We start from the raw sequence: 27,084 nt of genomic DNA, 5'->3' as shown, positions 1-27,084 counted from the left end.
TTGGTAAGGCTTATGAGTTTTTTCATGTTTTTTTAAACCACTTGATTGTTAAGCCTTTCTTGCAATATTGGCATTGGTAAGGCTTGTGTGTTTTTCATGAGTTTTTAAACCACTTGATTGTTAAGCCTTTCTTGCAATATTGGCATTGGTAAGGCTTGTGTGTTTTTTCATGAGTTTTTAAACCACTAGATTGTGAGAAGCCTTTCTTGCAATATTGGCATTGGTAAGGCTTATGAGTTTTTTCATGTTTTTTTAAACCACTTGATTGTTAAGCCTTTCTTGCAATATTGGCATTGGTAAGGCTTGTGTGTTTTTTCATGTGTTTTTAAACCACTTGATTGTTAAGCCTTTCTTGCAATATTGGCATTGGTAAGGCTTGTGTGTTTTTTCATGAGTTTTTAAACCACTAGATTGTGAGAAGCCTTTCTTGCAATATTGGCATTGGTAAGGCTTATGAGTTTTTTCATGTTTTTTTAAACCACTTGATTGTTAAGCCTTTCATGCAATATTGGCATTGGTAAGGCTTGTGAGTTTTTTCATGTTTTTTTAAACCACTTGATTGTTAAGCCTTTCTTGCAATATTGGCATTTTTAAGGCTTTGTATGAGTTTTTTCATGTTGTCTTAAGTTTTTAGATTTTGAGAAGCATTTCTTGCAATATTGGCATTGGTATAAAGCCTCCTCTGTTTTATGATGTTTTTCATGACTTTTTAATTGATTAGACTTTGCAAAACATTTCATGCAATATTGGCATTTGTAAGGCTTTGTTTGTTCATGAGTTCTTAAGTTTTCAGGACGGAGAAGGCTTTTGTGCAATATTGACATTTGTAAGGCCTCTTTATGGGTATGTACTGATTCTGTTGGGGTATGGCATATGTATGGTCTCCCAAATGTGCTAAGTTGTCATTGGAAGGTCTCTCATCTTCGGTGTGACTTTGCTTAATAACATCAAGTGTAGTTTCTGTAGCTATTGATAGTTTCCTTGGGTTGGCTGGAGCTTGTTTCTTCTCATGATTGCCATGACTCTCATCTTCCTTGGCCGGGCTGGAACTTTCTTGCAATAACATCATTACAGGCTTCTCTTTGCTATGAATTCGTTCATGAATTGATGCAGAACTAAAGCTGGAAAAGCCTTTCTTGCAATATTGGCATTTATAAGGCTTCTCTTTGCTATGAATTCGTTCATGATTTGATAGGGAACTCGATGTTGAGAAGCTCATCTTGCAATATTGGCATTTATAAGGGCAAGGCTTATCATTGCTATGAATTCGTTTATGATTTGATAGGGAACTTGATGTTGAGAAGCCCATCTCGCAATATTGGCATTTATAAGATTTATAAGGGCAAGGCTTCTCTTTGCAATGAATTCGTTCATGAATAGACAGGACACTAGATGTTGAAAAGCCCATCTTGCAATATTGACATTTGTAAGGCTTTGTATGAACATTTTTATGTTGTCTTAAGTATTGAGATTTTGAGAAGCCTTTCTTGCAATATTGGCATTTGTAAGGCTTCTCTTTGCAATGAATTCGTTCATGAATAGACAGGACACTATATGTTGAGAAGCCCATCTTGCAAGATTGGCACTTGTAAGGCTTAGAATCATTTCTTTGAATTAGCGGTTCTTGCTTTTCTAAATTATTGGATTGTATGTTTGGCTCTGTATGAGTTTTTTCATGAGATTTCACGTCTGTAGATTGTGAGAAGCATTTCTTGTATTTCTCTGTAAAATTATGAATAATTTGTTCATGATTTGCTAGATCATCATATTGTGAGAAGCCTTTCTTGCAATATTGGCATTGGTAGTTACATACAGGCTTCTCAGTGTCATGAGTCTTTTATGTGAAGCAAGGTCTCCCAAATGTGCAAAGTCTTCCTTGCAGTATCGGCATTGGTAAGACGTCATCACCGGCTTGCAGTTCATTTTTCGTTCATGATCTATTAAGTGATCATAAATTGAAAAGCCTCTCTTACAATATTGGCATTTGTATGAGTTCTCTATGTTATGATAGTGTTGATGATTTTGTAAATGTATTTTATGTGAGAAGCTTATTTTGCAATATTGGCAACGGTAAAAGCAAGCCTTCTCTACTTGTACCGGTATGTAATGAGTCTGTTCATGTGTGGTAAGCTCTCCTAAATATTTAAAGTGTTCTTTGCAATACTGGCATTTGTAAGGCCTCTTCTCCTCCCTGCGTTGGACATCCTTTATGGATTGGGCAAGACGAAGACGGGTGAGAAATTTCTTATTAACAACAACTGTATTGTGTGTAGCGATTGGTAGTTCCCTTGGGTGGGTTGGAGCTAGTTTTTTCTTGCAGTTATACCAGTAACGATGAATCCGCTGCTCATGACGACGGCGGTGATGCAGATATTGTCTAACATCATAGGAAAATCGCTGGCAATATTTACACCTGAGAGGCCTTAGGTAGACTTGCCATTTTGAGTGTCCTTTGAGAGACTCTGCCATCTGATCTGTACAGGATAAAGAACAGAGTGGTAAAATCAAAATAACAAGAAGGGAAGATTGAGACAGGAGTTGGGGGATTATGTCAGTGTGTGTGTCTATCAGGGTTTTCTTTAAGCATTTTGCTGAAGGGGTATTTTCAAATTTTTTTGACCCTTTTAATTGTGCATTTTTCCTCTGAAGGAGTCAAAAACATTGCCCAAGGGGTATTTTTATAATATTATTTTTGAAGACATTTTTAACAATATGTGTGTTTTTGGAGCCATAGGCGTAGATCCGGATTGGGGTGGTGGGGGATCTCCCCCAATATTTTGCCAGGGGGATGGTGCATACAATCATCCCCCAATGTTGACGCCTGTATGTGGGTTTCTGACCAAAGTAACCTCATATTTGGTCATTTTAGCCCTAAAAGTGCACATTTTTGCGCGCTTCTCACGAATTTTTTCCACTTTTGCACCATATTTCAACAGTTTAGGTTGAAAATGGCAAAAATTTTTGTACCATAAACTTATTATTTCTCCAAAAGGTGCTGGATTCACTATACTTCAGGACACACCCACCCCCACCCCCTCTGAGTCGAAAAAGAAATCTACACCACTGTTTGGAGCAGTGGCGGATCTAGAGCAGTCAGAAGGGGGTGGGGGAAATTTGAGAAGAAAATAATAATATTTAAAGATGCCCCCTGAGAAGTAAGAAACTTTTGCAAAATGAAGACCTAATTGAAGCAATTTGGTGGATCATTTTGGCAATATTAATGTGTAAAATTTTAGTTTAAAAAAGCCGAACATTTGTAAAATGAGCAGTCCATGGAATCTTTCGTGGACGGCAAGTTTTCCCTATTATGGTAGGCCTATAAATTGTGTTAAACATAAATTGGCAAATGTCGAAAGCAGAAGTGAAAGTGGCCATTTGTTTATCAACTACGAGGGTGATGTTTCCCCTTAGAACTTGGAAAATTTTGCAAAATGAAGACCTAATTGAAGCGATTTGGTGGACCATTTTGGCACTATTACTGTGTAAAATTTAAATTTGAACAGTTGAAAAGCTGAAAATTGTGTAATGCCGGTCCATAAAGCCTTTCGTTGTCCTACATATCGGGAGTATAGGTCCTGAATGCCAAAAGCCGAGAATAAATATCAATATCAGGTGTTTCTCTGTTCAATTCTTGCAATATCTGAACGTGTACATTTTCAAGATTTTGTACGCATTGAACTTTGGGACTAGGGATTTGAAGGAGTCAAAAAAGTGCCTGAACGCGTAAATACGCGTGTTTTGTGCGTTAAAGAAAACCCCCGGTGTCGTCACTTAACATTGACTATGTGTACGCATGATCGTTCCCAATTTCGCGAAAAAAGGGGTTATTTTTAAACTATGTTCGCGAACATAAAATGTTCGCGATGTTTAAAAAATAGGGTTGTTTTTGACGACGGTGTACTCGTAATTAAAAAATAGGGTATATTTTTGTGAATCATGATAAATTGATAATGTTGAAATCCCAAGAAATCTTACAATTTCTCGCTCAATTTAGGCCTACTCCCGGATTTCACTTTTGTGAAACTTTTTTGCCTTCCTAATATCCCGGCTTAAATATTTAGCAACACGCTCGACTCGGGTTTTATTCGTTTCATGGTTTGTGTACACCGATTACGTCACTGGGGACTTAACCCAGTTTGGCCGCTGATTCCATGAGACTTTTATCATCGGCTTTATTAATGACGTGCCCGGCCTCCGGAGCCTTGACAAACTGGGTACCCACAAACCGGACCACAAACTCTTCGAAATGGCACCTGATCAAGCTGATCATAAAGGAATTGTTCGTGGCAAATGCCAGAAATAGTGCAGCGATTGTTACGAGTTTGATGCATCCTATTGGATGTATTTGTATATATTTTTCTGTTATTTTCCTCATTTATATATTAAAAGGACAACAGAGTTCTCCTCAGAAAAGAAAATGAATCAGAACAAGTGTTTTTGTAGCTTTTTGTGTGTGTTCTTGAAATGTTAAAAAGGGGTACTTTTGTAAAAGTGTACTTGAAATGCAAAAAATAGGGGTATTTTTAAGGCTAATTTGTACCCGTTTTTGTGTAAAATAGGGGTAAAAAATGACGAAAATGTTCTTGAAACAGCGCAAAATAGGGGGGTATTTTTGACTTAGGGAACGATCATGCGTTACGCCTTTGAATGTTAAGTGACGACACCGGAGAAAACCCTGGTGTCTATGTTGTCGATCTGCATGTTAGCAGCTAGTGGTTTATTATAACAGACAGTAAAATGTAAGAGAGTGAAACTCGCTCTCCAAAATAGTGAGAAGAGTGAAATAGTTACTCCAAAGAGAGTGAAAATCACTCCAAAATCACTCATTCAGGGACACACACTTTTGTCACATTTTCCCTTTTTATATATGTGATGCGATCAAGCAAAATCAGTCGAGAGGTGGGGGGGCAAGCGATTTTTGGCGGGCCGAGAGGCTAGCGATTTTTGGCGAGCCGTTTGGAACCTTTACCCCCCCGACTCATAATTATTGCACAGCCCCCGATCTTGCTTGATGGCATCACATATGACTCATTGAAAGCTGGAAATTTCACTTGGGAGTGATTTTCACTCTTTTTTGGAGTGATTTTCAATCCCATTGGAAGTATAAATTTTCACTCTACTTACTCTTTTGGAGAAAGAGTTTTTCAGAACCCTGTCCGAAGAAATGTTTTGGCCATCACCCAACTCATTTTTAGCCAATTTTGTTTTTAAAAAATGTCAATGCTCAGGAGATAATACAGCATCAAATAAACTGCACCCCCCCATTAAGACATTTGAAACATAACCCTTTTTTTTACCAAAATTTTTTACCCAATTTGGTGACGTCACACCAGATAATCATCCCTTAGGCTAATGAAAGTCAATTCCCAGTTTCCCGTTACATAATTTTTCATGACTGTGTAGGTGACCATTTCATTATTCATTATTTTATACCATTTCATTACTGCATCTGTTACAGGTGTAAACCAATAACTACCCATGTATACATGTGATAAATCACAGTTTGTAGTTTACAGATGTAGTTTACAACCACATAAAGGTGATTGTACAACTATTATCAAAAGTTTCACAATATTTTTTATCAGAGCAGATCAAAAAGTGCGGGACAGAGAATTGAGTAGGTATTCATTATTAATTCATTATTAACCATATACCATGCTCCTACTGCAAAGAAAATCCCTGAAAATCAACAGAAAGAGATTTATGATATATTTAAAACCACAATTATTTATTTGTGTGTTAAAGTTTGTTAGAAATCAACATTTTATTCAAAATAATGAAATATTTGGCCAGCAAATTGTTTTGAGCGGAGTAGGGTAACAGGAAACTGCATGGAATCGACTTTCATTAGCCTTATCCGACTTGGGATCCCCTACTTGGGGTAATGCCATCATGTTGGATTTCGCATTGGCAGTTTCGAATCGTGCACTAACCTAATCTTGGGGTGTAAATACACATGCGTAGAAGGTCGAATTGTCCATGTTGGCGACGCAACAGCATAAACACACTGATTTTTGAGTCTGCCATCACTACGAAATCCAACGTAGTGTTTACTCTCAATTTGAGATGAGACACAGTAAAGTAACCCCGGGGGGACTCAAGTGACAGGTATGTGTGCCTACCGGCGTCGCGAAGTAGGGGCCTATCGGGTACAAAGCGTTATTTTCAAAAAGGGGGTCATTGGGTACAAACAAAATAATAAAGGGAGTCAGTGGGTATAATTTTTTTGAAAAAAAGGGGGTCATGAGTAAAAGATATCAAAAAAAGGGTCATCGGGTAGAAAATTTTGAAAAAATGGAGCACAATTGGAAAGTTTCGGCATTATTTTTTGGCATTTTGATGATGCAATTCTAGAAAATCTAGAAAAAAAGGGGGTCATTGGGTAGCCGCAATCAAACAAAGGGGGTCATTGGGTAGCCCCAACTAAAAAACGGGGTCATCGGGTATGAGTTTTAAAAAAAGGGGGTCATCGGGTAGTCGACTTCAAAAAGAGGGGGCCTATTGACAGGCACATACCGTCACTTCCAAAGTTGAGTGCCCCCCCCCTCCCCGGAGTGGAAACATTGATGTATTAGGAGTTGGTTGAGTAAAAACTAGAATCAAAATAGTTGTTTTAGAGAAGTTTTACTAGTTGTTGTAGCCGTGATGTTATCCCAGCTAATAACTTTTGGAAGAGATTTGGGTTTTGTTTTTGTTCTGATCATCTGTAAAGGATGCAGAAGGAAGTACTTTATAAAACCAAATATTCAAATTCCAAGCCAAAGTACAATGTTTGCATCAAGATGATTTGGAGGAGTGTGACCCAGCAGCTAGTGCTCAGTGGCATAGCCAGCTAGGGAGCAATTCCCCTCCCCATGTCAGAAGTCTTGCCCCCCTGCGGGATGCAGACCACCCTGATATTTAAGATTTTAGGCCTTTTTGCCCCCCCTTGAAAGTTGCCTTGCTCCCCCTCTGAAAAAAGTATTGGCTAAGTGGCTATACACCACGGGCAGTGCTTGCAGTCAAATAGTGAGGCTAGTAAGGATGACATTAAAAAAAAAGTATATGGGTTCTATATGTGACACGATCTGGTCCATGGGGGCCAAAGGACATGAAGGAGATATTTTTGGAAATTGAGTTACTGTTATTATTACATTACACATACAATAGGCTATTATTTACTGAAAATACCAAAGGTCTTGCATACTTGGTTCTTAAGTTATGAATTTTTCGATGTCTATTTTCTTATGTATTTCATTGTTTTTTACTCCATATTTTTGCCTGTTTCAAATCTGCCGCATTTGGCCCCCATGGACCAAATTGTGTCACATATTAGGAGGTTTATTGGGGGAGCACTTTAATTAGAGGGCACTTATTAAGGGGGTGCTTAATTTCTACTTGAATGATAATGATGATGATGATGATGCCTGCAACGAAGCCCCTTGGATGAAGCTGAAGATCCTTAGATGGAATTTGTTGCAAAGCAAATCAATTTCTAATTGTTTACTCCCGTCAAACCAAAGTACCCCATCCCTTCTACTACATGTACACTTACAGAAGAAAAATTTAAGGTGGTTCTCGCACTATTGCTAAACCATGGTGCTTTGACAGCATCACAGTATAGGGGGCTTCACATCCAAGTCCAAAAATCACATCCAAGCATAATGCCCCATGCATTCTCAGTGAATGGGGTCATTTGGGGGGTTTTAGTGTGAAAATATTTCGATTTTTTTGTGTGTGAAAGTTACATAAACATTGCAGAAACCTTTCTAAAATTGGAAGCAGAGTGATCAGCAGTATTCATTTTAACATATTTTATTTTGCAATATTTACAATTGTGAGGTCTCAGGTACACTTCCCATTATACATCCTCTGAGAGACCAATTATTTGGAACCTGTAAAATTCTATTTTTTAATATTGGTAATATTGGCATTTGTAAGGCATGAATTGGTTCATGTTCTTTTTTTGCATCTGGATTGTGAGAAGCCTATTTTGCAATATTGGGATATATGTAAGGCTTCTCATGATTGCTATGAATTGCGTTCATGATTTTTAAGTCTCTAGGTCGTGAGAAACCTTTCTGGCATTGTTGGCATTTGTAAGGATTCTCTATTTTATGAATATTATGTTTATGATTTTTTAATTGATAGGAGTGTGAGAAGCTTTTTTCGCAATGTTGGCATTTGTAAGGGTTTGTATGAGTTTTCTCATGAGTTATTAAGTCTCTGGAGTTTGAGAAGCCTTTCTTGCAATATTGGCATTTGTAAGGCTTCTCAAGATTGCTATGAATTCGTTCATGATTTTTTACATCTCTAGGTCGTGAGAAACCTTTCTTGCAATATTGGCATTTGTAACGCTTCATATGAGTAACTGTTTTTCATGAGTTTTTAAGTATTCAGGTTGAGAGAAGGTTTTCTGGCATTGTTGGCATTTGTAAGGCTTCTCTATTGTATGAATGTTATGTTCATGATTTTTTAATTGATAGGAGTGTGCGAAGCTTTTCTTGCAATGTTGGCATTTGTAAGGCTTTGTATGAGTTTTCTCATGAGTTTTTAAGTCTCTGGATTTTGAGAAGCCTTTCTTGCAAAATTGGCATTTGTAAGGCTTTGTATGAGTTTTTTCATGATTTTTAAGTTACTAGAATGTGCGTAAGCTTTTCATGCAATGTTGGCACTTGTAAGGCTTTGTATGAGTTCTCTCATGATTGTTTAAGTCCCTAGATTTTGAAAAGCCTTTCTTGCAATGTTGGCATTTGTAAGGCTTTGTATGAGTTTTTTCATGACTGTTTAAGTTACTGGATTTTGAGAAGCTTTTCTTGCAATATTGGCATTGGTAAAGCTTCTTAGTATCATGAGTCTTTTCATGTGTGGTGAGGTCTCTCAAATATGCAAAGACTTTCTTGCAGTACCGGCATTTCTTACGCATTGTCATCGTCATGCAGTTCATTTTTCGTTCATGATTTATAAAATGATTATAACGTGAGAAGCCTTTCTTACAATATTGGCATTTGTAAGACTTCTCTATGAAATGAATATGTTTATGATTTCTTAAGTATGTGAAGCCTATCTTGCAATATGGGCATTGGTAAGACCAAGGCTTCTCTATGTAATGAGTCTGTTCATGCGTGGTGAGGTCTTCCAAATAGTTGAAGTCGTCTTTGGAATACTGGCATCTGTAAGGCCTCTTCTTGTCCTTCTTTTGGACATTCTTCATGGAGTATTTTTGTGAGAAGCCTTTGTTGCAATATTGGCAATAATAGTAAAGCTCCTCCATACATGTGCTAGTATGAGTCTGTTCGTGTATAGTACGTTCTCCAAAATATTCAAAGTCTTCATTGCAGTATTGGCATTTGTAAGGCCTCTCTGGTTTCCTTATTTGGGCTGAATCCTCTGGAACCAGTTTCTTCTTGCATGTATACCAGTAACGATGAATCTGCTGTTCATGACGACGGCGGTGACAAAGGTATTGTGTAACATCATGGAAATATTGTTGGCAATATTTGCAATTGTAAGGTCTCAGGTAGACTTCCCATTTTGTGTGTCCTTTGTGAGGTGCCATAGTGGATCTGATCATCTGTAAAGGATGCAGAAGAAAGTTCTTGATAAGACCAAATATTTCCAAGCCAAGTACAATGTTTGCAATATGAGTCAGGGGAGTGTGACCCAGCACTCAAAATATATTGCTTGCACTCAAATATTGAGACAAGTAAAGGTGACACGCAAGAGGAAAGGTATATGGGTTCTAAAAGAGATCCCAAGCTTATTATTTGGGGTGCCTATATTGAGGGTGCTTATTAGGGGAGTGTGGACACTTCTTAATTTTATTCATACATGTACAGGGTGTCCAAAAAGTCTCGATACCATTCTAAACGTTTATAACTTCAACAACCGACAGCAAACATGAAGGTGTCTTTGCATAGAAAACAAATTGTACAATTATTTTGACACTGAATTTGACAGAAATATATTATGTTTAAACATTTGGACGTACACCAAAAACACACATTTCCTGAATCCCACTATCCACTACCTCTCAACATCTATACAAATTGTTCTCTATTCAATTCAAATGCAATATTCAAATCACAATGAGAAACACTCATTTTGTTCTAGTATTAATATGTTGCATTTGAAGTGTACTTTTGATTGAGTCTTGTATGCAGGGTTTGATTTACTTTGAAAAATTTGGGTAGGAAATTTTAGCGAAAACTTTATTTAGGAGATGTTCTTATAATATTACTCTTTATTAGCATGTTTACATTGTAAAAAATTGCTATACAAGCTGAAATTTGCGTAGCAGGTTGTCCAAAATGGTGAGCATTTTGCTCCACGACACCAGTTAAATCGAACCCTGCTTGTATGTTGTAATAGGGAAGGAAAGCGTATTATGTTTGGAATCTAAATAATTGTATGAATTTAATCTTTCCAAATAGGTATTTTAATATCCCTTCGGGCAATCCTTGTTAAAGTTATGCTTGTGAAAGTTATGATGGTTCAAAATGGTATCGAGACTTTTGGGACACCCTGTATGATAACTGATGATAGATGATGCATGCAATGAAACCGAGAATGAAGCTGATGAAGATCCTATGGAGATAGATCGAACGTGCATTTGTTGCAAAGTACGGTTACTCCTTCACATAATTATGCACAAAATTAGGGTTAGAGTTAAGGTTAGGATTAGGGTTATTTATAATTTAGAAGTTTAAACCTTTGATCACAACACAAAAATTTTGCGTACCTGAAATTTTCAGTTGACACTTCGACTTTCATCAGCAGACTGGCAACCCAATTCAGAGGTCAGCGACCTTTCGGACACTTGACAAAAAATGTTTGTGTTGTGATCAAAGGTTTAAACCTCTAAATTATGTTTACTACCAACACAGATGAACTTTCATTCTAAAATAGGATTAGGGTTAGTTTAGGGTTGGGATTAGGGTTAGGATTAGGGTTGGGATTAGCGTAAGGATTAGGATTAGCTTACACAAAATAATTACACGAAGGACACACCCAAAGTACAGGTAAAGCACATCATTTTTTTTAACTGTTTACTCAGTCAAACCACAGCACGCACTCCATCCCTTCCCTACACTTGCAGAAGAAAAAATTAAGGTGGTTCTTGGATTATAGCTGAACCATGGTGCTTTGGCAATATCACAATATTGGGGGGGGGGGGCATTCACACTCAAGTCCAAAAATACCACATCCAAGCATAATGGCTCATTATCAATGAATGGGGTCATTTGGGGGTTTTAGTGTGAAAATATAGAATTGTTTGTGTGACTGAAAGTTAAGTAAACATTGCAGAAACCTTTCTAAAATTGGAAGCAGAGGGATCAGTAGTTTTTATTCTAACATATTTTATTTTGCAATTTTTACAATTGTAAGGTCTCAGGTTCACTTCCCATCTTGTCATTTGAGAGACTGTGCCATATTTGTTGGACGGATCTGATCATCATGCACTAAAGATAAAGAAGAAGTAAAACTAATATAAAATGTAAATAGCCAACTATTTTTTATATATTATGAAGAGCTTATTTCCAAACCAGAAATACACAACCACATTAATTGTGAGGCCTCAGGTAGACTACTCAGCATTGTAAAGCGTCATCGCCTTGCAGTTCATTTTTCGTTTCATGATTTAAACAGTGACTATATTGTGAGAAGACTTTCTTACAATATTGGCACTTGTGAGACTTCTCTATGTTATGAATGAGTATGTGATTTTGTAAGTGTGTAATTTGCGAGAAACCTTTTTTGCAATATTGGCATTTGTAAGGCTTCATATGAATTTTTTCATGAGTTTTAAGTGTCTAGATTGTGAGAAGCTTTTCTGGCATTGTTGGCACTTGTAGCAGTTGTTAGGCTTCTCTATTTCATGAATATTATGTTCATGCTTTTTTAAATAACAAGATTGTGAAAAGCCTTTATTGCAATATTGGCATTTGTAAGGCTTTGTATGAGTTTTTTCATGTTGTCTTAAGTATTCAGGTTGTGAAAAGCCTTTCTTGCAATATTGGCATTTGTAGGGCTTTGTGTGAGTATTTTCATGATGTTTTAAGTTTTTAGAATGTGCGAAGCCTTCCTTACAATGTTGGCATTTGTAAGGCTTCATATGAATTTTTTCATGAGTTTTTAAGTGTCTAGATTGTGAGAAGCTTTTCTGGCATTGTTGGCACTTGTAGCAGTTGTTAGGCTTCTCTATTTCATGAATATTATGTTCATGCTTTTTTAAATAATAAGATTGTGAAAAGCCTTTCTTGCAAAATTGGCATTTGTAGGGCTTTGTGTGAGTATTTTCATGATGTTTTAAGTTCTTAGAATGTGCTGAAGCCTTTCTTGCAATATTGGCATTTGTAGGGCTTTGTGTGAGTATTTTCATGATGTTTTAAGCGTGTAGAATTTGAGAAGCCTATCTTGCAATATTGGCATTGGTAACTAAGCTTCTCAGTGTCACTGAGCTCATCCCCGTGTTGGACATCCTTTATGGAGTTAACAGAAACAGAGGGATCCTTAGTTTGAATCTGTTCATGAATGTCAACCTTATTATTTGTAACAATTGGTAGTTCCCTTGGGTGGGCTGGAGCTAGTTTTTTCTTGCTGTTATACCAGTAATGATGAATCTGTTGCTCATGACGACGGCGGTGACAGAGATATTGTCTAACATCATGGAAAAATTGTTGGCAATATTTACACTTGTGAGGCCTCAGGTAGACTTCCCATTTAATGTGTCCTTTGTGAGGTGCCATGCATACATGTATGCCAGTATTGCAAGAATTTTGGCATTTGTAGATCTTCTCTGTCTGTTCATATGGTGTTAGTTTTCCCTTATGTTCAAAGCCTTTATTATCATATTGGCATTTGTAAGGCATTGTATGATGAGTTTTTTCATGAGTTGTTAAGTTACTAGAATGTGCGAAGCCTTTCTTGCAATGTTGGCATTTGTAAGGCTTTGTATGAGTATTTTCATGATATCTTAACCATGTAGATTTTGAGAAGCATTTCTTGCAATATTGGCATTGGTATGGCTCCTCAGTGTTGTGAGTCTTTTCATGTGTGGCAAGGTCTTCCAAATGTTCAAAGTTTTCCTTGCAGTATCGGCATTTGTAAGACATCATCATTTTCTTGCAGTTCATTTTCTGTTTATGATTTAAAAATTGCTCATATTGTGAGAAGCCTTTCGTACAATATTGGCATTTGTAAGATAAGTAAGAACGCTCTTTGTTGTAATGAATGCGCTCATGATTACTCAACTGTGTGATTGATGGGAAGCCTATTTTGCAATATTGGCATTTGTAAGGCTTCTCAGTGATATGAGTCTTTTCATGTGTGGCAAGGCCCCCTAAATGTTTAAAGGCTACCTTGCAGTACCGGCATTGGTAAGGCGTCATCATCGTTTTGCAGTTTTGTTCATGATTTAAAAATTGATCATATTGTGTGAAGACTCTCTTACAATATTGGCACTTGTAAGACTTCTTTACGTTATGAATGAGTATGTGATTTAATAAGTGTGTCAATTGTGAGAAGCCTATCTTGCAATATTGGCATTGGTAAAGCTTCTCAGTGTTGTGAGTCTTTTCATGTGTGATAAGGTCTCCCAAATCTGCAAAGGCTTCCTTGCAGTACCGGCATTTGTAAGGTGTCATCATTGTCTTGCAGTTCATTTTCTGTTCATGATTTAAAAAGTGATTATATTGTGTGAAGACTCTCTTACAATATTGGCACTTGTGAGACTTCTCTATGTTATGAATGAGTATGTGATTTTGCAAGTGTGTAATTTGCGAGAAGCCTATCTTGCAATAATGGCATTGGTAAGGCCAAGACTTCTCTATGTAATGAGTCTGTTCATGAGTGGTGAGGTCTCCAAAATATTTGAAGAAGTCTTTGCAATACTGGCATCTATAAGGCCTCTTTATTTTTGCACAGCATCTTTCATGAGTTTTTAAGATTCTACATTCTGAGAAACTGTTATTGCAGTATTGGCATACGTAAGGCCTCTCTACATGTATGTAATCATGGCAATGATTTAAGTTATCATTGGAAGGTCTCTCATGAATTTGCTCATGAACATCAACTGCATTTTCTATAGTAATTGGTATTAGTTTCCTGTGATGGACTGGAACCGGTTTCTTCTTCCAGTTATACCAATAACGATGAATCTGCTGTTCATGGCGACGGCGGTGACGGAGATGTTGTCTAACATCATGGAAAACTTGTTTGCAATATTTACACTTATGAGGCCTCAGGTAGACTTCCCATTTTGTGTGTCCTTTGTGAGGTGCCATATTGGATCTGATCATCTGTAAAGGATGCAGAAGAAAGTTCTCGATAAGACCAAATATTTCCAAACCAAGTACAATGTTTGCAATACGAGTCAGGGGAGTGTGACCCAGCAGTGCTTGCACTCAAATATTGAGACAAGTAAAGGTGACATTCAAGAAGAAAGGTATGGGTTCTAAAAGAGATCCCAAGCTTATTATTTGGGGTGCCTATATTGAGGGGGCTTATTAGGGGCACTTCTTTATTTTATTCATACTGTACAGGGTGTCCCAAAAGTCTCGATACCATTTTAAACGTTTATAACTCTAGTACCGTATCATGAAGGTGTCTTTGCATAAAAAAAATTGTACAATTATTTTGACACCAAATTTGACTTAAACCTGCTGACATAATTATAAATAAACTATGGTTAAACATTTGGACATTTAGTACACCAAAACATACAATAACTTTACAACACACATTTTTGGATCCCGTATATCCACTGGCACTACCTCCTCTGGTAGTGAGAGAAAAATTTAAAATTAAATCTCTCCAATCCCCACAATGAGAAACACTCATTTTTTTCTTACAAGTATTGATATGTTGCATTTGAGGCATACTTTTGATTGGTCTTGTATGTTATAAGGGAAGGAAAATGTATCATGTTTGTATCTAAATAATTGTATGAATTTACTCTTTCCAAATAGGTATTTTAATTTCCCCTCAGCCAATCCTTGTGAAAGTTATGACGGTTCAAAATGGTATCGAGACTTTTGGGACACTCTGTATGATAACTGATGATAGCTGATAGAGCGTGTTTCTACAGGCGCTCCACTAAGTTACCGCTAAATGGATAACGATATTTTACCATTATCTTACCATTTACATGTAACCTGCTGTTTCCACAGACAGGTTTTTCCTGTTGGCGTGTTCATACCGTTTAAGCTATGTCCCTCTCCCCTAACATGCCTAAGATTGGTTTTAGTTCGTAATAAAATTTGCATTTCTTTAGCAAACAGTCATGTCCTGCTCCACTTAGGTCAGCATCCTTCGCAACATTAAATTGGCATCACACACTGCCTAATAGGCAGTGCCTATAGTTCTCCATTTTATGAATTTGTTCATGACTTTTTAAATAATTGGATTGTGAGAAGCCTATATCTTGCAATATTGGCATTGGTAAGGCTTCTCAGTGTCGTGAGTCTTTTCATGTTTGGTGAGGTCTCCCAAATGTTCAAAGTTTTCTTTGCAGTACCAGCATTTGTAAGGCGTCATCATCTTCAGTTCATTTTTCATTCATGATTTAAAAATTGATCATATCGTGAGAAGCCTTTCTTGCAATATTATGATAATTCAACTTTGTGATTGATGAGAAGCCTATCTTGCAATATTGACATTGGTAAGTGTCGTGAGTCTTTTCATGTGTGGCAAGGTCTCCCAAATGTTCATAGTATTCTTTGCAGTAGCGGCATTTGTAAGGCGTCGTCATCGTCTTGCAGTTCATTTTTCTTTCATGATTTAAACAGTGACTATATTGTGAGAAGCCTTTCTTACAATATTGGCACTTATGAATGTGCATATGATTTTGTAAGTGTGTGATTTGTGAGAAGCCTAGTTTCCTCCAATGAACTGGAACCGGTTTCTTGCAGTTATGCCAGTAATGATAAATTTGCTGCTCATGACGATTTCTGTGACGGAGATATTGTCTAACATCATGGAAAAGCTGCTTGCAATATTTACAGTTATGAGGCCTCAGGTAGACTTCCCATTTTGGTTTCCTTACTTGAGCTGGATCCTTTGAGGCCAGTTTCTTCTTACAAGTATACCAGTAGTGATGAATCTGTTTCTCATGATGACAGTGGTGACGGAAATATTGTCTAACATCATGGAAAACTTGTTTGCAATATTTACACTTATGAGGCCTCACTTCCCATTTTGTGTGTCCTTTGTGAGGTGCCATGGTGGATCTGATCATCTGTAAAGGATACAGAAGAAAGTACTTGATAAGACCAAATACCGTTTCTAAGCCAAGTACATTTGTACAATGTATGTGAGATGAGTCAGGGGAGTGTGACCCAGCAATGTTTGCAGTCAAATATTGAGACAAGTAAAGGTGACATTCAAGAGAAAAGGTATATGTTTGCATTAAGGTGTGTCAGGGGAGTGTGACCCAGCAGTGCTGGCACTCTAATATTGAGACAAGTAAAGATGACACTCAAGAGTATGGGTTCTATACCTAGGTTCTATAAAGGAGATCCCACGCTTATTATTATGGATGCTTATTTGGATTACTTATTAGGAGACACTTAGGAGGGGCTTATAAAAATTAGAGGTAAGGTTCCAACCATCGCACCATCAGCTTGATATGCCGTGCAACAAAGGTTCTGTTTCGCTAAAGATCATCAGAAGGCTGAAGCTAAAACTAGACCAGGAGATTTAATTTTTAGGAGCAGGCTGGCTTTGGAGAAGGAAGAGGGACTAGAGACCTGATTGTAAATATCAGGAATATAATTGAGAAGTCAAAGATCACAGACTACCACTTTATATGTTCTTCATTGACTATCAGCAAGGCCCTTGACTGTGTCGGCAATCCCCAATTGTGGAAGAGAAGGATGCGATTCCCTGGTCACATTGATCTCATTAGTCAACTATATGGGGACCAGGAATCTGAAGTCTGGACAAGTAATGGAGATACCGAATGGCTCAAGTTTTGTAGAGGCAGGCTGCGACAGGGCTGCATATTGTCACCCAACCTGGTTAACATTTACTCAGAAGACATCATGAGAGAAACCTTGGACGGGTTTACTGGTGGAGTCAAATTTGGCAGCTGCAGTATCACAAATCTACATTATGCTGATGATTACCACCCTGATATATATGCATCAGTAGAGAGGAAATGAAGCCAGTTAGGAGAAAAACCTTCTAAATGCCCAGAAGACTAAATTAATGGTTATTAATAGAAGTGGAACTTGAGAGGACTTTTTGATAGATGGTAAAAAGATTAAGGAGGTTAAACAATTTGATATGTGGGTTCAATAATAGACAACAAAGGCGATAGCACATCTGAGATCAAAAAATTACCAGAATCTCTTGGTGTTATCAACAACAATTTCACTAAGAATATAACTTTCTGTACTTTGGTTGTAGCGACATAAAGTAAATTTCAACTTCATCAACATAATACTAATTATGGCGTGTCCGTCCGTACCTCTGTCCGCGCGCTATCGTGTCGCGCGGAGCGCTTTCGCTGAGTCCGCTGCTGAATTGCTTTCGCTGAGCGCTGCGTTGAGTCCATGGCGCTATCGCGTCTTGCTGGATCGCTTTAAGCTGAGTAGCAACGGAAACAATAGGCCTAACAGCATCTCATCGGACCAATAGGCCTATTTTAAACACATATTTCAATACGGTACACGTGCATAGTAGAACATGACTATTTCCGGGGTCATCCAGAATGGTTAACATTAAAATAATCAGATACAATTCTTGAAAGTATTCGGGCAAGGGACCAACTTCTTTATGATTTCAAGGAAGACCGCTCAAATGCTGATCTTTACAAACAGTACTGTAAAGTTAGAAACAAAATTCAAAGGGATATTAAAAGAGCAAAAGCTGAGTATTTTAGTAGTAAAATTGATGAGCATAAAAATAACCCCAAAAAACTTTGGCAGCAGTTGAAAGCCCTTGGCTACAGTACTAAAACTAAAGATCAGTGCAAAGTTGTTTTGGAAATTGACGGTGAAACTTGTTTTGATTCTACTAAAGTTGCTGATCACATCAACACTTTTTATACCACTGTTGCTAGTAACCTTGTCAAAAAGCTTCCTCTCACTAAAAATGAATTCAGCACTGACTCGCATAAAAATTCCAGAAGTTTTATTCTGATAAAGGTATCACTGAATGTAGTTTTAAACTCTCTCCTGTTACCACTGATTTTGTCTTTTCTGAATTGTGCAAATTACATCCTAATAAAAGTACTGGATTGGACAACATTCCTGCTAAATTTCTAAGGGATGGGGCTTCTGTCCTGAAAGATCCTATTACTTCTATTATTAATTTGTCTATTTTAACCAATTCAGTTCCTGTTGAATTGAAGTGTGCACGTGTCACCCCACTATTTAAAAAAAGGTAGTAGATCAATGGTTGGTAACTATAGGCCAGTGTTGGAGGACTCGGGACTCGGACTCGGACGCGAGTCCGGACTCCAGGCCTTTGCGCAAGGACTCGGACTCGGACTCGGAAGCTAAGGACTTGGACTCGGACTCGGACTCGGACCCCAAGGACTCGGGGACTCGGCCGAGTCCTCCTCGAGTCCGCAAAATAGGGTCTTTTTAGGTCTTTTATTTTCGTTCATATTGCTTGATCAATGATCACATCACATGATTAATTTAAGTAGTTTTACATGCAAATAAATTCAGTTTGTATAAATAAAAGTAGGCCTACAATCAAAAAGCAAGATTGCTTTCAGTTATACCTTTAATTGGTTAAATGGATTTTAATCATATTCGTTTGTTTTGACATGACTGCTTTAGACGCATGTCTAGAATGTACATGAATAATAATATTACTCTGGAGCACTCAAGTTAAATTTTGGTATGGGTGTGCGGCGCCGAACTTTGGGAACTATAAGAACTGATTTGGGGGCAAAATAGGGGCTTGGATGAACTGAAATTTCAACATTTTTGTGGAGGTCTGTGAACTAAAGTTGGGCCAAATTATAGGCTTTGGAGCTAACAAATTCAAAATATTTCCAAATTTGAGCTAAAGACCTACAATTTTCAGAGTGTTAGGCTCAATGAACTGGAGCATGATGCAAATGTGTTAAGGGACTGCCGGAGAGCCTGAAAAAGGACCCCTGACTGCATCTTTTGCCTCTCTGTGAGTCTGTGATTATACGCTTTCCAAGGTATGCTACCTATTAAAGGGTAAACTCATTTTGACCGATCGAAAGAGAGGGTGGAAGCAATTTTTGGGAAGCCGAGAGGGGGGAACAAGCAATTTTTGGCACATATGGGGCACCTTTCAAGTAAAACGCTCTAAAAAGGCTTAGAAAACAGTACGTAAACGCTTACATAATACCGATTTCCCTGTTCGCTGCGCTCGAAACATAATTATCTAAACCATTATTTTAAGGTTTGTAAATTGGGATCCCCAAAACAAGGGGTGCAAAGATTTTTGGCAGGTCGGGAGGGGGGAGGAAGATTTTTGGCAGGCCGAGAAGGGATAAGCATTTTTGGCAATTTCACCCCTCCCCCGGCTCAACATAATTATTGCACAGGCCCAAAACAATAGGCCTACTAGGCATGCTAGGTGGGACTAGCAAATTATGTATTTACAAGAAAATAATAATAGAACTAAAATTCTGGTTAAGTATAGGCTATACGTTGATAAAGTATTGGTGAAAACCCGGGCTTGAATTTGATACATAAGGACTCGGACTCGAACATTGAGGACTCGGACTCGGACTCGGACATCAGAAATTGGCAGGGACTCGGACTCGGACTTGGACTCGGACACCAAGGACTCGGACTCGGACTCGGACTCGGATGACGAGGACTCGACTACAACACTGCTATAGGCCCATCAGCATACTAAGTGTAATCTCAAAGATTCTTGAGAAGTCTGTGCACAATCAACTTTACCAGTATTTAACTGACCATCATCTTCTTTATTCCCATCAATCTGGTCTTAGAGGTACTTACTCTACCGACACTTGCCTTATTCACCTCACTGATCACGCATGCATACAGATTTCTCAAGGCAATTACACTGGTATGGTGATGTTGGACCTACAGAAAGCCTTTGACACGGTCAACCACGATATTTTGTGCAATAAACTCCGTGCAATGGGGATTGAATCAGTAGATTGGTTTAGGTCTTACCTAAGTGAGAGACAGCAGATAGTCTGTGTTAATAAATCCAACTCCAAACCTATGGCAATTACATGCGGTGTGCCCCAAGGCAGTGTCCTGGGGCCACTTTTATTTCTCTGCTACGTCAGCGACATGCCGATTAGTGTTGACTGTAAGCTTTTACTTTATGCAGACGATAGTGCATTGCTTATTGACGGCAAAGATCCAAAGGAAATTTCTTCCAAGCTCAGCAAGGAATTGGAGTCTTGTCAACAGTGGCTTATTGACAATAAGCTGTCTCTTCACTTGGGTAAGACCGAGGCCATTCTGTTTGGTTCACACAGAAAATTGAAGAAACAATGTGATTTTAATGTCATGTGCAATAATGAACCTATCCAATCTACCCAATCTGTTAAATATTTGGGTATCACATTAGATCAGTATTTATCAGGTGAATCAATTGCTAATATGGTTCTAAAAAAGGCTGGTGCAAGACTCAATTTTTTATTCAGACAAGCTCAGTTTCTTGATCAAAAAACTCGCAAAACTTTAGTGTCTGCTTTGATTCAGTGCTATTTTGATTATTCTTGTTCTTCTTGGTTCTCTGGTCTTTCTAAAAACTCCAAAATAAACTTCAAGTCATGCAAAATAAAATTGTTAGGTTCATTCTTGGTCTGGACTCACGGACACATGTTGGCCAGACTGAACTTGATAGGCTTGAGTTTTTAAATACTGTTGATAGAGTTAAACAATTGAAGCTTAACCATGCTTTTAAAATTTTTAATAACATGTCTCCAGATTATCTGAGTGACCATTTTATAAAAGTAACTGAAAGACACCGGTATAATACCAGGGATAGCCACCTCAATTTTGTTGTTCCAAAGTTTCATGGGCAAATTGGTAGTACCACCTTCCAATACACTACAGTCAAGGCCTGGAACTGTCTCCCAAGCAATATTAATCCATCAATGGCTATGCCAACTTCAAAAAAGAAGTTATGGTAAGGCATTATAACCCGTTATATAGGCGTTATTGCGTTTACTAATTTCGGGGTATTTTCGGGATCCTCCTTGGACCTCCTATAGGCGCTAGGCCTATAGTAGTCATGGTAGTTAAAAAGGTCAGGGAAGGTATATTGGTAACAGGTGTTGGGCAATTAGAGATAGGCCTATTACAAGAACTGCCCGACCCGAGAACCGCGAAATCTAGTTGGTTATATTTTGGCTGTCCAAATATAACAAACCAAAATAAAACATTAATATTACGTTGGTTTTCTAATGGTTATTAGCATACCAACCAAAATGTAACTTACACAAAGTTTGGTTTGGAAACGTTATGTGACCAATAATAATTAAACATGTAACTAACAAAAATTTGTCAATGTCGACATAATTAACCAACTCTATTCTAACATCTGACATCTCGGTGCGTCATATGTCATGGTATGATGCATGGAGAGAATCCACCTATGTCAAACATACATGTAAGTTGGATTGGCTATAAGCATCAGAGCACTGATTTTTAAGCTTCATATGAGAAACTTATTTAGTTACAAAATGAGCTCTCCTATGGCAGAGATTAGGCAAAAAAAAAAAATTGTTTGGTTGCCATTCCCAGACAAAAATTTGGAGGGTCGTTAAGTCGATCCTTTTTTTTTTTTCATGGACTCTTCCTCGATTTTTCCTCCATTTTGAAAAGGCTAGTATTGACAAATATGCATGGTCATTTTATGGTAAAAAAATTGTGTGTTTTTGGACTGAATTTAAATGGAAATATCTCTTGTTTGCAATCAAATATGCATTTAATGAATAAAATTAGTGAATATCAAATATAAAAGTCCTTGGTTCTGTCCAAATTTAAGGGTTCTTCTAAAAAAGTGATTGAAAAAAAACCCGACCCAAGCTATTAATGTCCAATTTTTTGGGTCGGTCGGTTAGAATAAAACAATCCCAAACTAATCATTCTCAAAAGAACATGAATTATGCTGTCTCAATCCTCGAAGCTAATGTTGTTTTAATGCATTGGAATAAGAATTGAAAATTTGATATTGGCCATTTAAAAAAAAAATTGAAATGAAAAATGCCATTTTTTCATTTCAATTTTTTTTTAATTTCAATTCAATGCATTGAATCAAAATATTTATTTCTTTCATTTCAATTCAATCCATTGAATCAAAATGTTTTTGTTTGTTTTTTATTTCAAATGCATACACCATGTATTTCAAATCTGCTATTTCACTTGGATTTTCAGCTTATCAGTTTCAATAAACCAGAGAATATGCAAGGGCATGATCACATCAGGCCCTTTTGATGTAGGGACGTGGGTTCGACCCTATATCGAAACCACTTCCCTGTGTAGTGTGAACACAAGCAGGGTTCTAATTCGGCTGTATCGCATAGCAGTTTGCTCCACATTTTGAAGTAACTGCTACCTAATTTTTCATTTGTGTAGCACTTTTTATAGTGCTTTAGTATATGTGACCCCTCGGCACAACTGAGCCCGGATGTCGCCAGTGCCACTATTGAGATATGCTCCATCGAACTTAACAATAAACAATAGGAAACAAAGGATTTATTGACTGTTTTATTGATTTTTCACTACTTAAATGTCAAGTACTATAGACATGATATACATCATTTTAAAGCTAATTTCAAGCAGAATATTTTGGTTAAATATCTCAAAAATGATGATTGGCGACTTCAGGGCTCAGTTGTGCCGAGGGGTCACATATGGAAGTATCCTGATTATGAGGAATTGGCCAAAAACTGCTGTGCAAAATTTGCTTGAACACAAGTGGATTCGACCCACATTAACAATTGCCCTACAAGGTGGGTTAAATTTCATAATGTGAACGCGATCCATATACTGGAAGTGGCCATGGTCATACGGGCCGAGATGGTGTACGTCAATGGAACAACACGAACTGTATTCACTGGGAATTTCCTTCATGACATTTTCATGCTAAAAAATATTTCTGTCCACAGCATGCTCAATTAACATAAGCTTTTCATAAATTACCCCCGTATTCGTTCTAATAAGCGCCCACCCAGGGTATTTTCAATTTGCTAAAGGGTAGGGGCCTACCGTTAATGTTGAAGTGATAGACGTTGTACAGTGAAATAGCTTGAGGATTTCAAGTCCTGTGTCAACTTGCAATACATTTATTGCATCAGAAAAATTGTTTTACGATTAGACGGGCCGTGTTACGGGCAATCCCAAATAAATGGCCTATGGTTCTGTATTCAGCGTATTCCAGTCAACAGGTCCTTAACACATACGTTTCATACTTCTCAACAAATTCTGTAAACATTGGAAATATTTCCATATCTGGAGTGCAAATCGGTCAACCGTGGGTGGTCACATCACATCAAAGGCTAACTACAAATGGATGTCTATAACTACTTGAGAATAAAGGATTATGACTAGACAGGATTACCTACGGGATTATCTCAAGTATATAATTCCGTTAACCCTATATACTCTTCCTTACATCTTCTCTGAATAAACTTTGGTAAAAAATATCAATATTGGTAGTAAGAATCGAGTTTGAATATATAATCAAATTTTAATGCTGTGAATTGGAATTGAAATTGGTTTAGTAGTTAATTTCAATGCATTGAATTTGAATTGAATCAAAATGATTTTACAAAATAAGAATTGAATTTGAATTGGATCGAAACATGTAAAGAGATTGAATCTGAATTTAATTGAAATTCATTTTCTGAATCGAAATAACACTACCAGTACTCGATGTGCCTTCAAAACGATTTGTTTACATGTAACAATCCTTTGACACCAGATGACGATATTCCATTCATTCAGCACAACACATGGATTGATCGAGTTAAATTTGTATGCAGGTTACCGGGCTGTGCCTAATGGCGTTCTCAGTCTTGGAAATATTTTTCAACCATCAAAATGATTGGGAAATACACCATCAAGGCGACTCAATCATAAGCATTAATTGAAACTAAGCAATAAATAGTATTTCTTCTTTCCATTTCTAGGATCCCAAAAATGTGGCATGTGTAAGGGGGGGGCAAAGATTTTTTGGTGGGCCGAGAGGGCAAGCGACATTTGGTGGGCCAAGAGGGGGGCAAGCGATTTTTGGCAAGCCGTTTGAAATTTTACCCCCAGGGGGGCTCATAATTATTGCACATCCTCTAAATATGTTTAAATACAATACAAATATTTTTTACATTTCGAGGGTTCAGAATCCTCAGCAGTAATATAAGGGGCGGTGCAATAATTATGAGCCCTGGGGGAGGGTAAAATTTGGGGGCAAGCCAGTTTTGGCGAGCCATTTGGAAATTTTACCCTCCTGGGTGCTCATAATTATTGCACAGCCACTAAATCATGATAAGACTACATGTATACGTACTACATGTACCAGCTTAGACTCGCTAAATTGCCAGTCCTGTACGCCGTGCCTGTATATGACTGGCACCCCGTTTGGGTGAACATTTTTCAAAATTGGGGGTGGGACTATACTCAATTTCAAAAAAAAAAAAACGCTTTTTTTTTAAAGTTTTTTATTTTTTCGGCTTTGGAGTGTCCCAGGACCTAGACCTAAATGCTAGGATCATTCATGGTTGACCTTACATGTATATCATTAATAGAGTATGACATGAATACAAATTATCAATTTTCATATTAAAAATACAAAACATCTTGAAATTTTTTTTTTTTTTTTCATTTTTTTTATAAATAAAAAACAAAATTATTGTCAAAGTTCTGCCGAATTCTGCACGCCCTTGTGAAGGGTTTTAAAAGAATTTAAATCGGGAATAAAAATATCTGATCTTTGCGATCAAAAACACAAAATTACAACTTTAAACATGCCGTACTATTGGCAAAAGACATTAGGGGCTGTGCAATAATTATTTTCCCCCGGGGGGGGGGTAAAATTGCCGAACGGCCCGCCAAAAATCGCTTGCCCCCCCCTCTCGGCCTGCCAAAAATCGCTGTTCCCCCGCCCGCCAAAAATTCTTTGCCCCCCATACACATGCCAAATTTTTGGGATCCCAATTTGCAAACCTTAAATGGTCTAGATATATGTTGCAAGCGCAGCGAGCAGGAAAATTTCCATATTAAAGCGTTTCTACTATAAAGCCTTTTTAGAGCATTTTATTTAAAAGGCGCCCCATGAATGTGTGCCAAAATGGCTTGCCCCCCCCCTCGGCTGGCCCAAAATTGCTTGCCCCCCCCCTTCGCTCGCCAAAAATTGCTTGCCCCCCAATTTTACCCTCCCCAGGGCTCATAATTATTGCACAGCCCCTTAATGTCAAACAATATACATGTATGGGCGGTGCAATAATTATGAGCCCTGGGGGAGGGTAAAATTTGGGGGCAAGCCAGTTTTGGCGAGCCATTTGGAAATTTTACCCTCCTGGGTGCTCATAATTATTGCACAGCCACTAAATCATGATAAGACTACATGTATACGCATTTACATGTACCAGCTTAGACTCGCTAAATTGCCAGTCCTGTACGCCGTGCCTGTATATGACTGGCACCCCGTTTTTGGGTGAACATTTTTCAAAATTGGGGGTGGGACTATACTCGAATTTCAAAAAAAAAAAAAAAAAAAAAATTTTTTTAAAGTTTTTTATTTTTTCGGCTTTGGAGTGTCCCAGGACCTAGACCTAAATGCTAGGATCATTCATGGTTGACCTTACATGTATATCATTAATAGAGTATGACATGAATACAAATTATCAATTTTCATATTAAAAATACAAAACATCTTGAAATTTTTTTTTTTTTCATTTTTTTTTATAAATAAAAAACAAAATTATTGTCAAAGTTCTGCCGAATTCTGCACGCCCTTGTGAAGGGTTTTAAAAGAATTTAAATCGGGAATAAAAATATCTGATCTTTGCGATCAAAAACACAAAATTACAACTTTAAACATGCCGTACTATTGGCAAAAGACATTAGGGGCTGTGCAATAATTATTTTCCCCCCCGGGGGGGTAAAATTTTCGAACGGCCCGCCAAAAATCGCTTGCCCCCCCTCTCGGCCTGCCAAAATCGCTTGCCCCCTCCCGCCCGCCAAAAATTCTTTGCCCCCCCATACACATGCCAAATTTTTGGGATCCCAATTTGCAAACCTTAAATGGTCTAGATATATGTTGCAAGCGCAGCGAGCAGGAAAATTTCCATATTAAAGCGTTTCTACTATAAAGCCTTTTTAGAGCATTTTATTTAAAAGGCGCCCCATGAATGTGTGCCAAAATGGCCCCCCCCCCCCTCGGCTGGCCCAAAATTGCTTGCCCCCCCCTTCGGCTCGCAAAAAATTGCTTGCCCCCCAATTTTACCCTCCCCAGGGCTCATAATTATTGCACAGCCCCTTAATGTCAAACAATATACATGTATGTAGAATAGGACATTCGACATCAACTTCTCAAAATATTTGAGAAATATGCGCACTGCAAACATTAGGAAAGTACGCAATCCAATCCCCATTCAAAAGTGTGGGAAAGTGCATCCCGGCCAGACAAGCTGTCACTTAATTCATGAATTGCATCAGGCTCTTTGCTTTGAATTGCATGGTCTTCAAATAAATATTTCCTCCACGTAAAGTCGTATGTCTTTTCTTTTCTATGGAATTTTGATCATGATTAATAATAATAATGGACTGTCTCTTTTATAGTGCAGGCAACTTATTAAAATCTATGCTTATGCTCATTTAGTGGGAGCAGGTGATCATGAGTTGACTGTCTTGAGGCTTTGACTGCTGGCTCTCTACTCGAATTTTAAGCTTATTATACATCATAACATGTTAACACATGAGTTTACTAAGTCATGGAAGTATGATAGTCAAAGCCATCCCATGACAATATAATTGAGTACTGATACTGCAGAGCATTGTGAATTGGTGAGCAAATCCCTTACCTGGATGTGTACTTAGTTCTAGATGCAATACCATTAAAAAATTGTTGAAAATTGTAAACAGTTATGCATGCTTCCATCCATCCACACAATTTCAGAAC

General features: G+C 37.8%; 2 protein-coding genes across 5 annotated transcripts in view; one reads left to right on the top strand and one right to left on the bottom strand.

The window, feature by feature from the left end:
* LOC140168002 (nephrocystin-3-like) overlaps window positions 1-27,084 on the top strand; it is a 279,876-nt gene that overhangs the window by 209,532 nt on the left and 43,260 nt on the right.
* Window positions 129-27,084, bottom strand: LOC140168000 (uncharacterized). 4 transcript variants are annotated; one of them, XR_011861118.1, is made up of 3 exons: window positions 26,987-27,084; window positions 15,121-16,216; window positions 11,107-14,279 (listed from the first exon to the last, which is right to left on the bottom strand). XR_011861118.1 is itself a non-coding variant. In XM_072191309.1 (2 exons), exon 2 carries the CDS (start codon window positions 9,551-9,553, stop codon window positions 8,618-8,620), a length of 936 nt encoding a protein of 311 aa, XP_072047410.1. In that variant the 5' UTR covers window positions 26,987-27,084; the 3' UTR covers window positions 7,777-8,617. The 4 variants fall into 4 exon arrangements, 1 of the variants encoding a protein (XP_072047410.1); XR_011861119.1 differs by lacking the exons at window positions 11,107-14,279; window positions 15,121-16,216 and adding an exon at window positions 129-2,474; XM_072191309.1 differs by lacking the exons at window positions 11,107-14,279; window positions 15,121-16,216 and adding an exon at window positions 7,777-9,553.

The sequence above is a fragment of the Amphiura filiformis genome, chromosome 13 (genome assembly GCF_039555335.1).
Source record: "Amphiura filiformis chromosome 13, Afil_fr2py, whole genome shotgun sequence".
Lineage (NCBI taxonomy): Eukaryota > Metazoa > Echinodermata > Ophiuroidea > Amphilepidida > Amphiuridae > Amphiura > Amphiura filiformis.
Note: the sequence above shows the minus strand (reverse complement) of the source record. Positions and strands in the feature narration are given on the sequence as shown.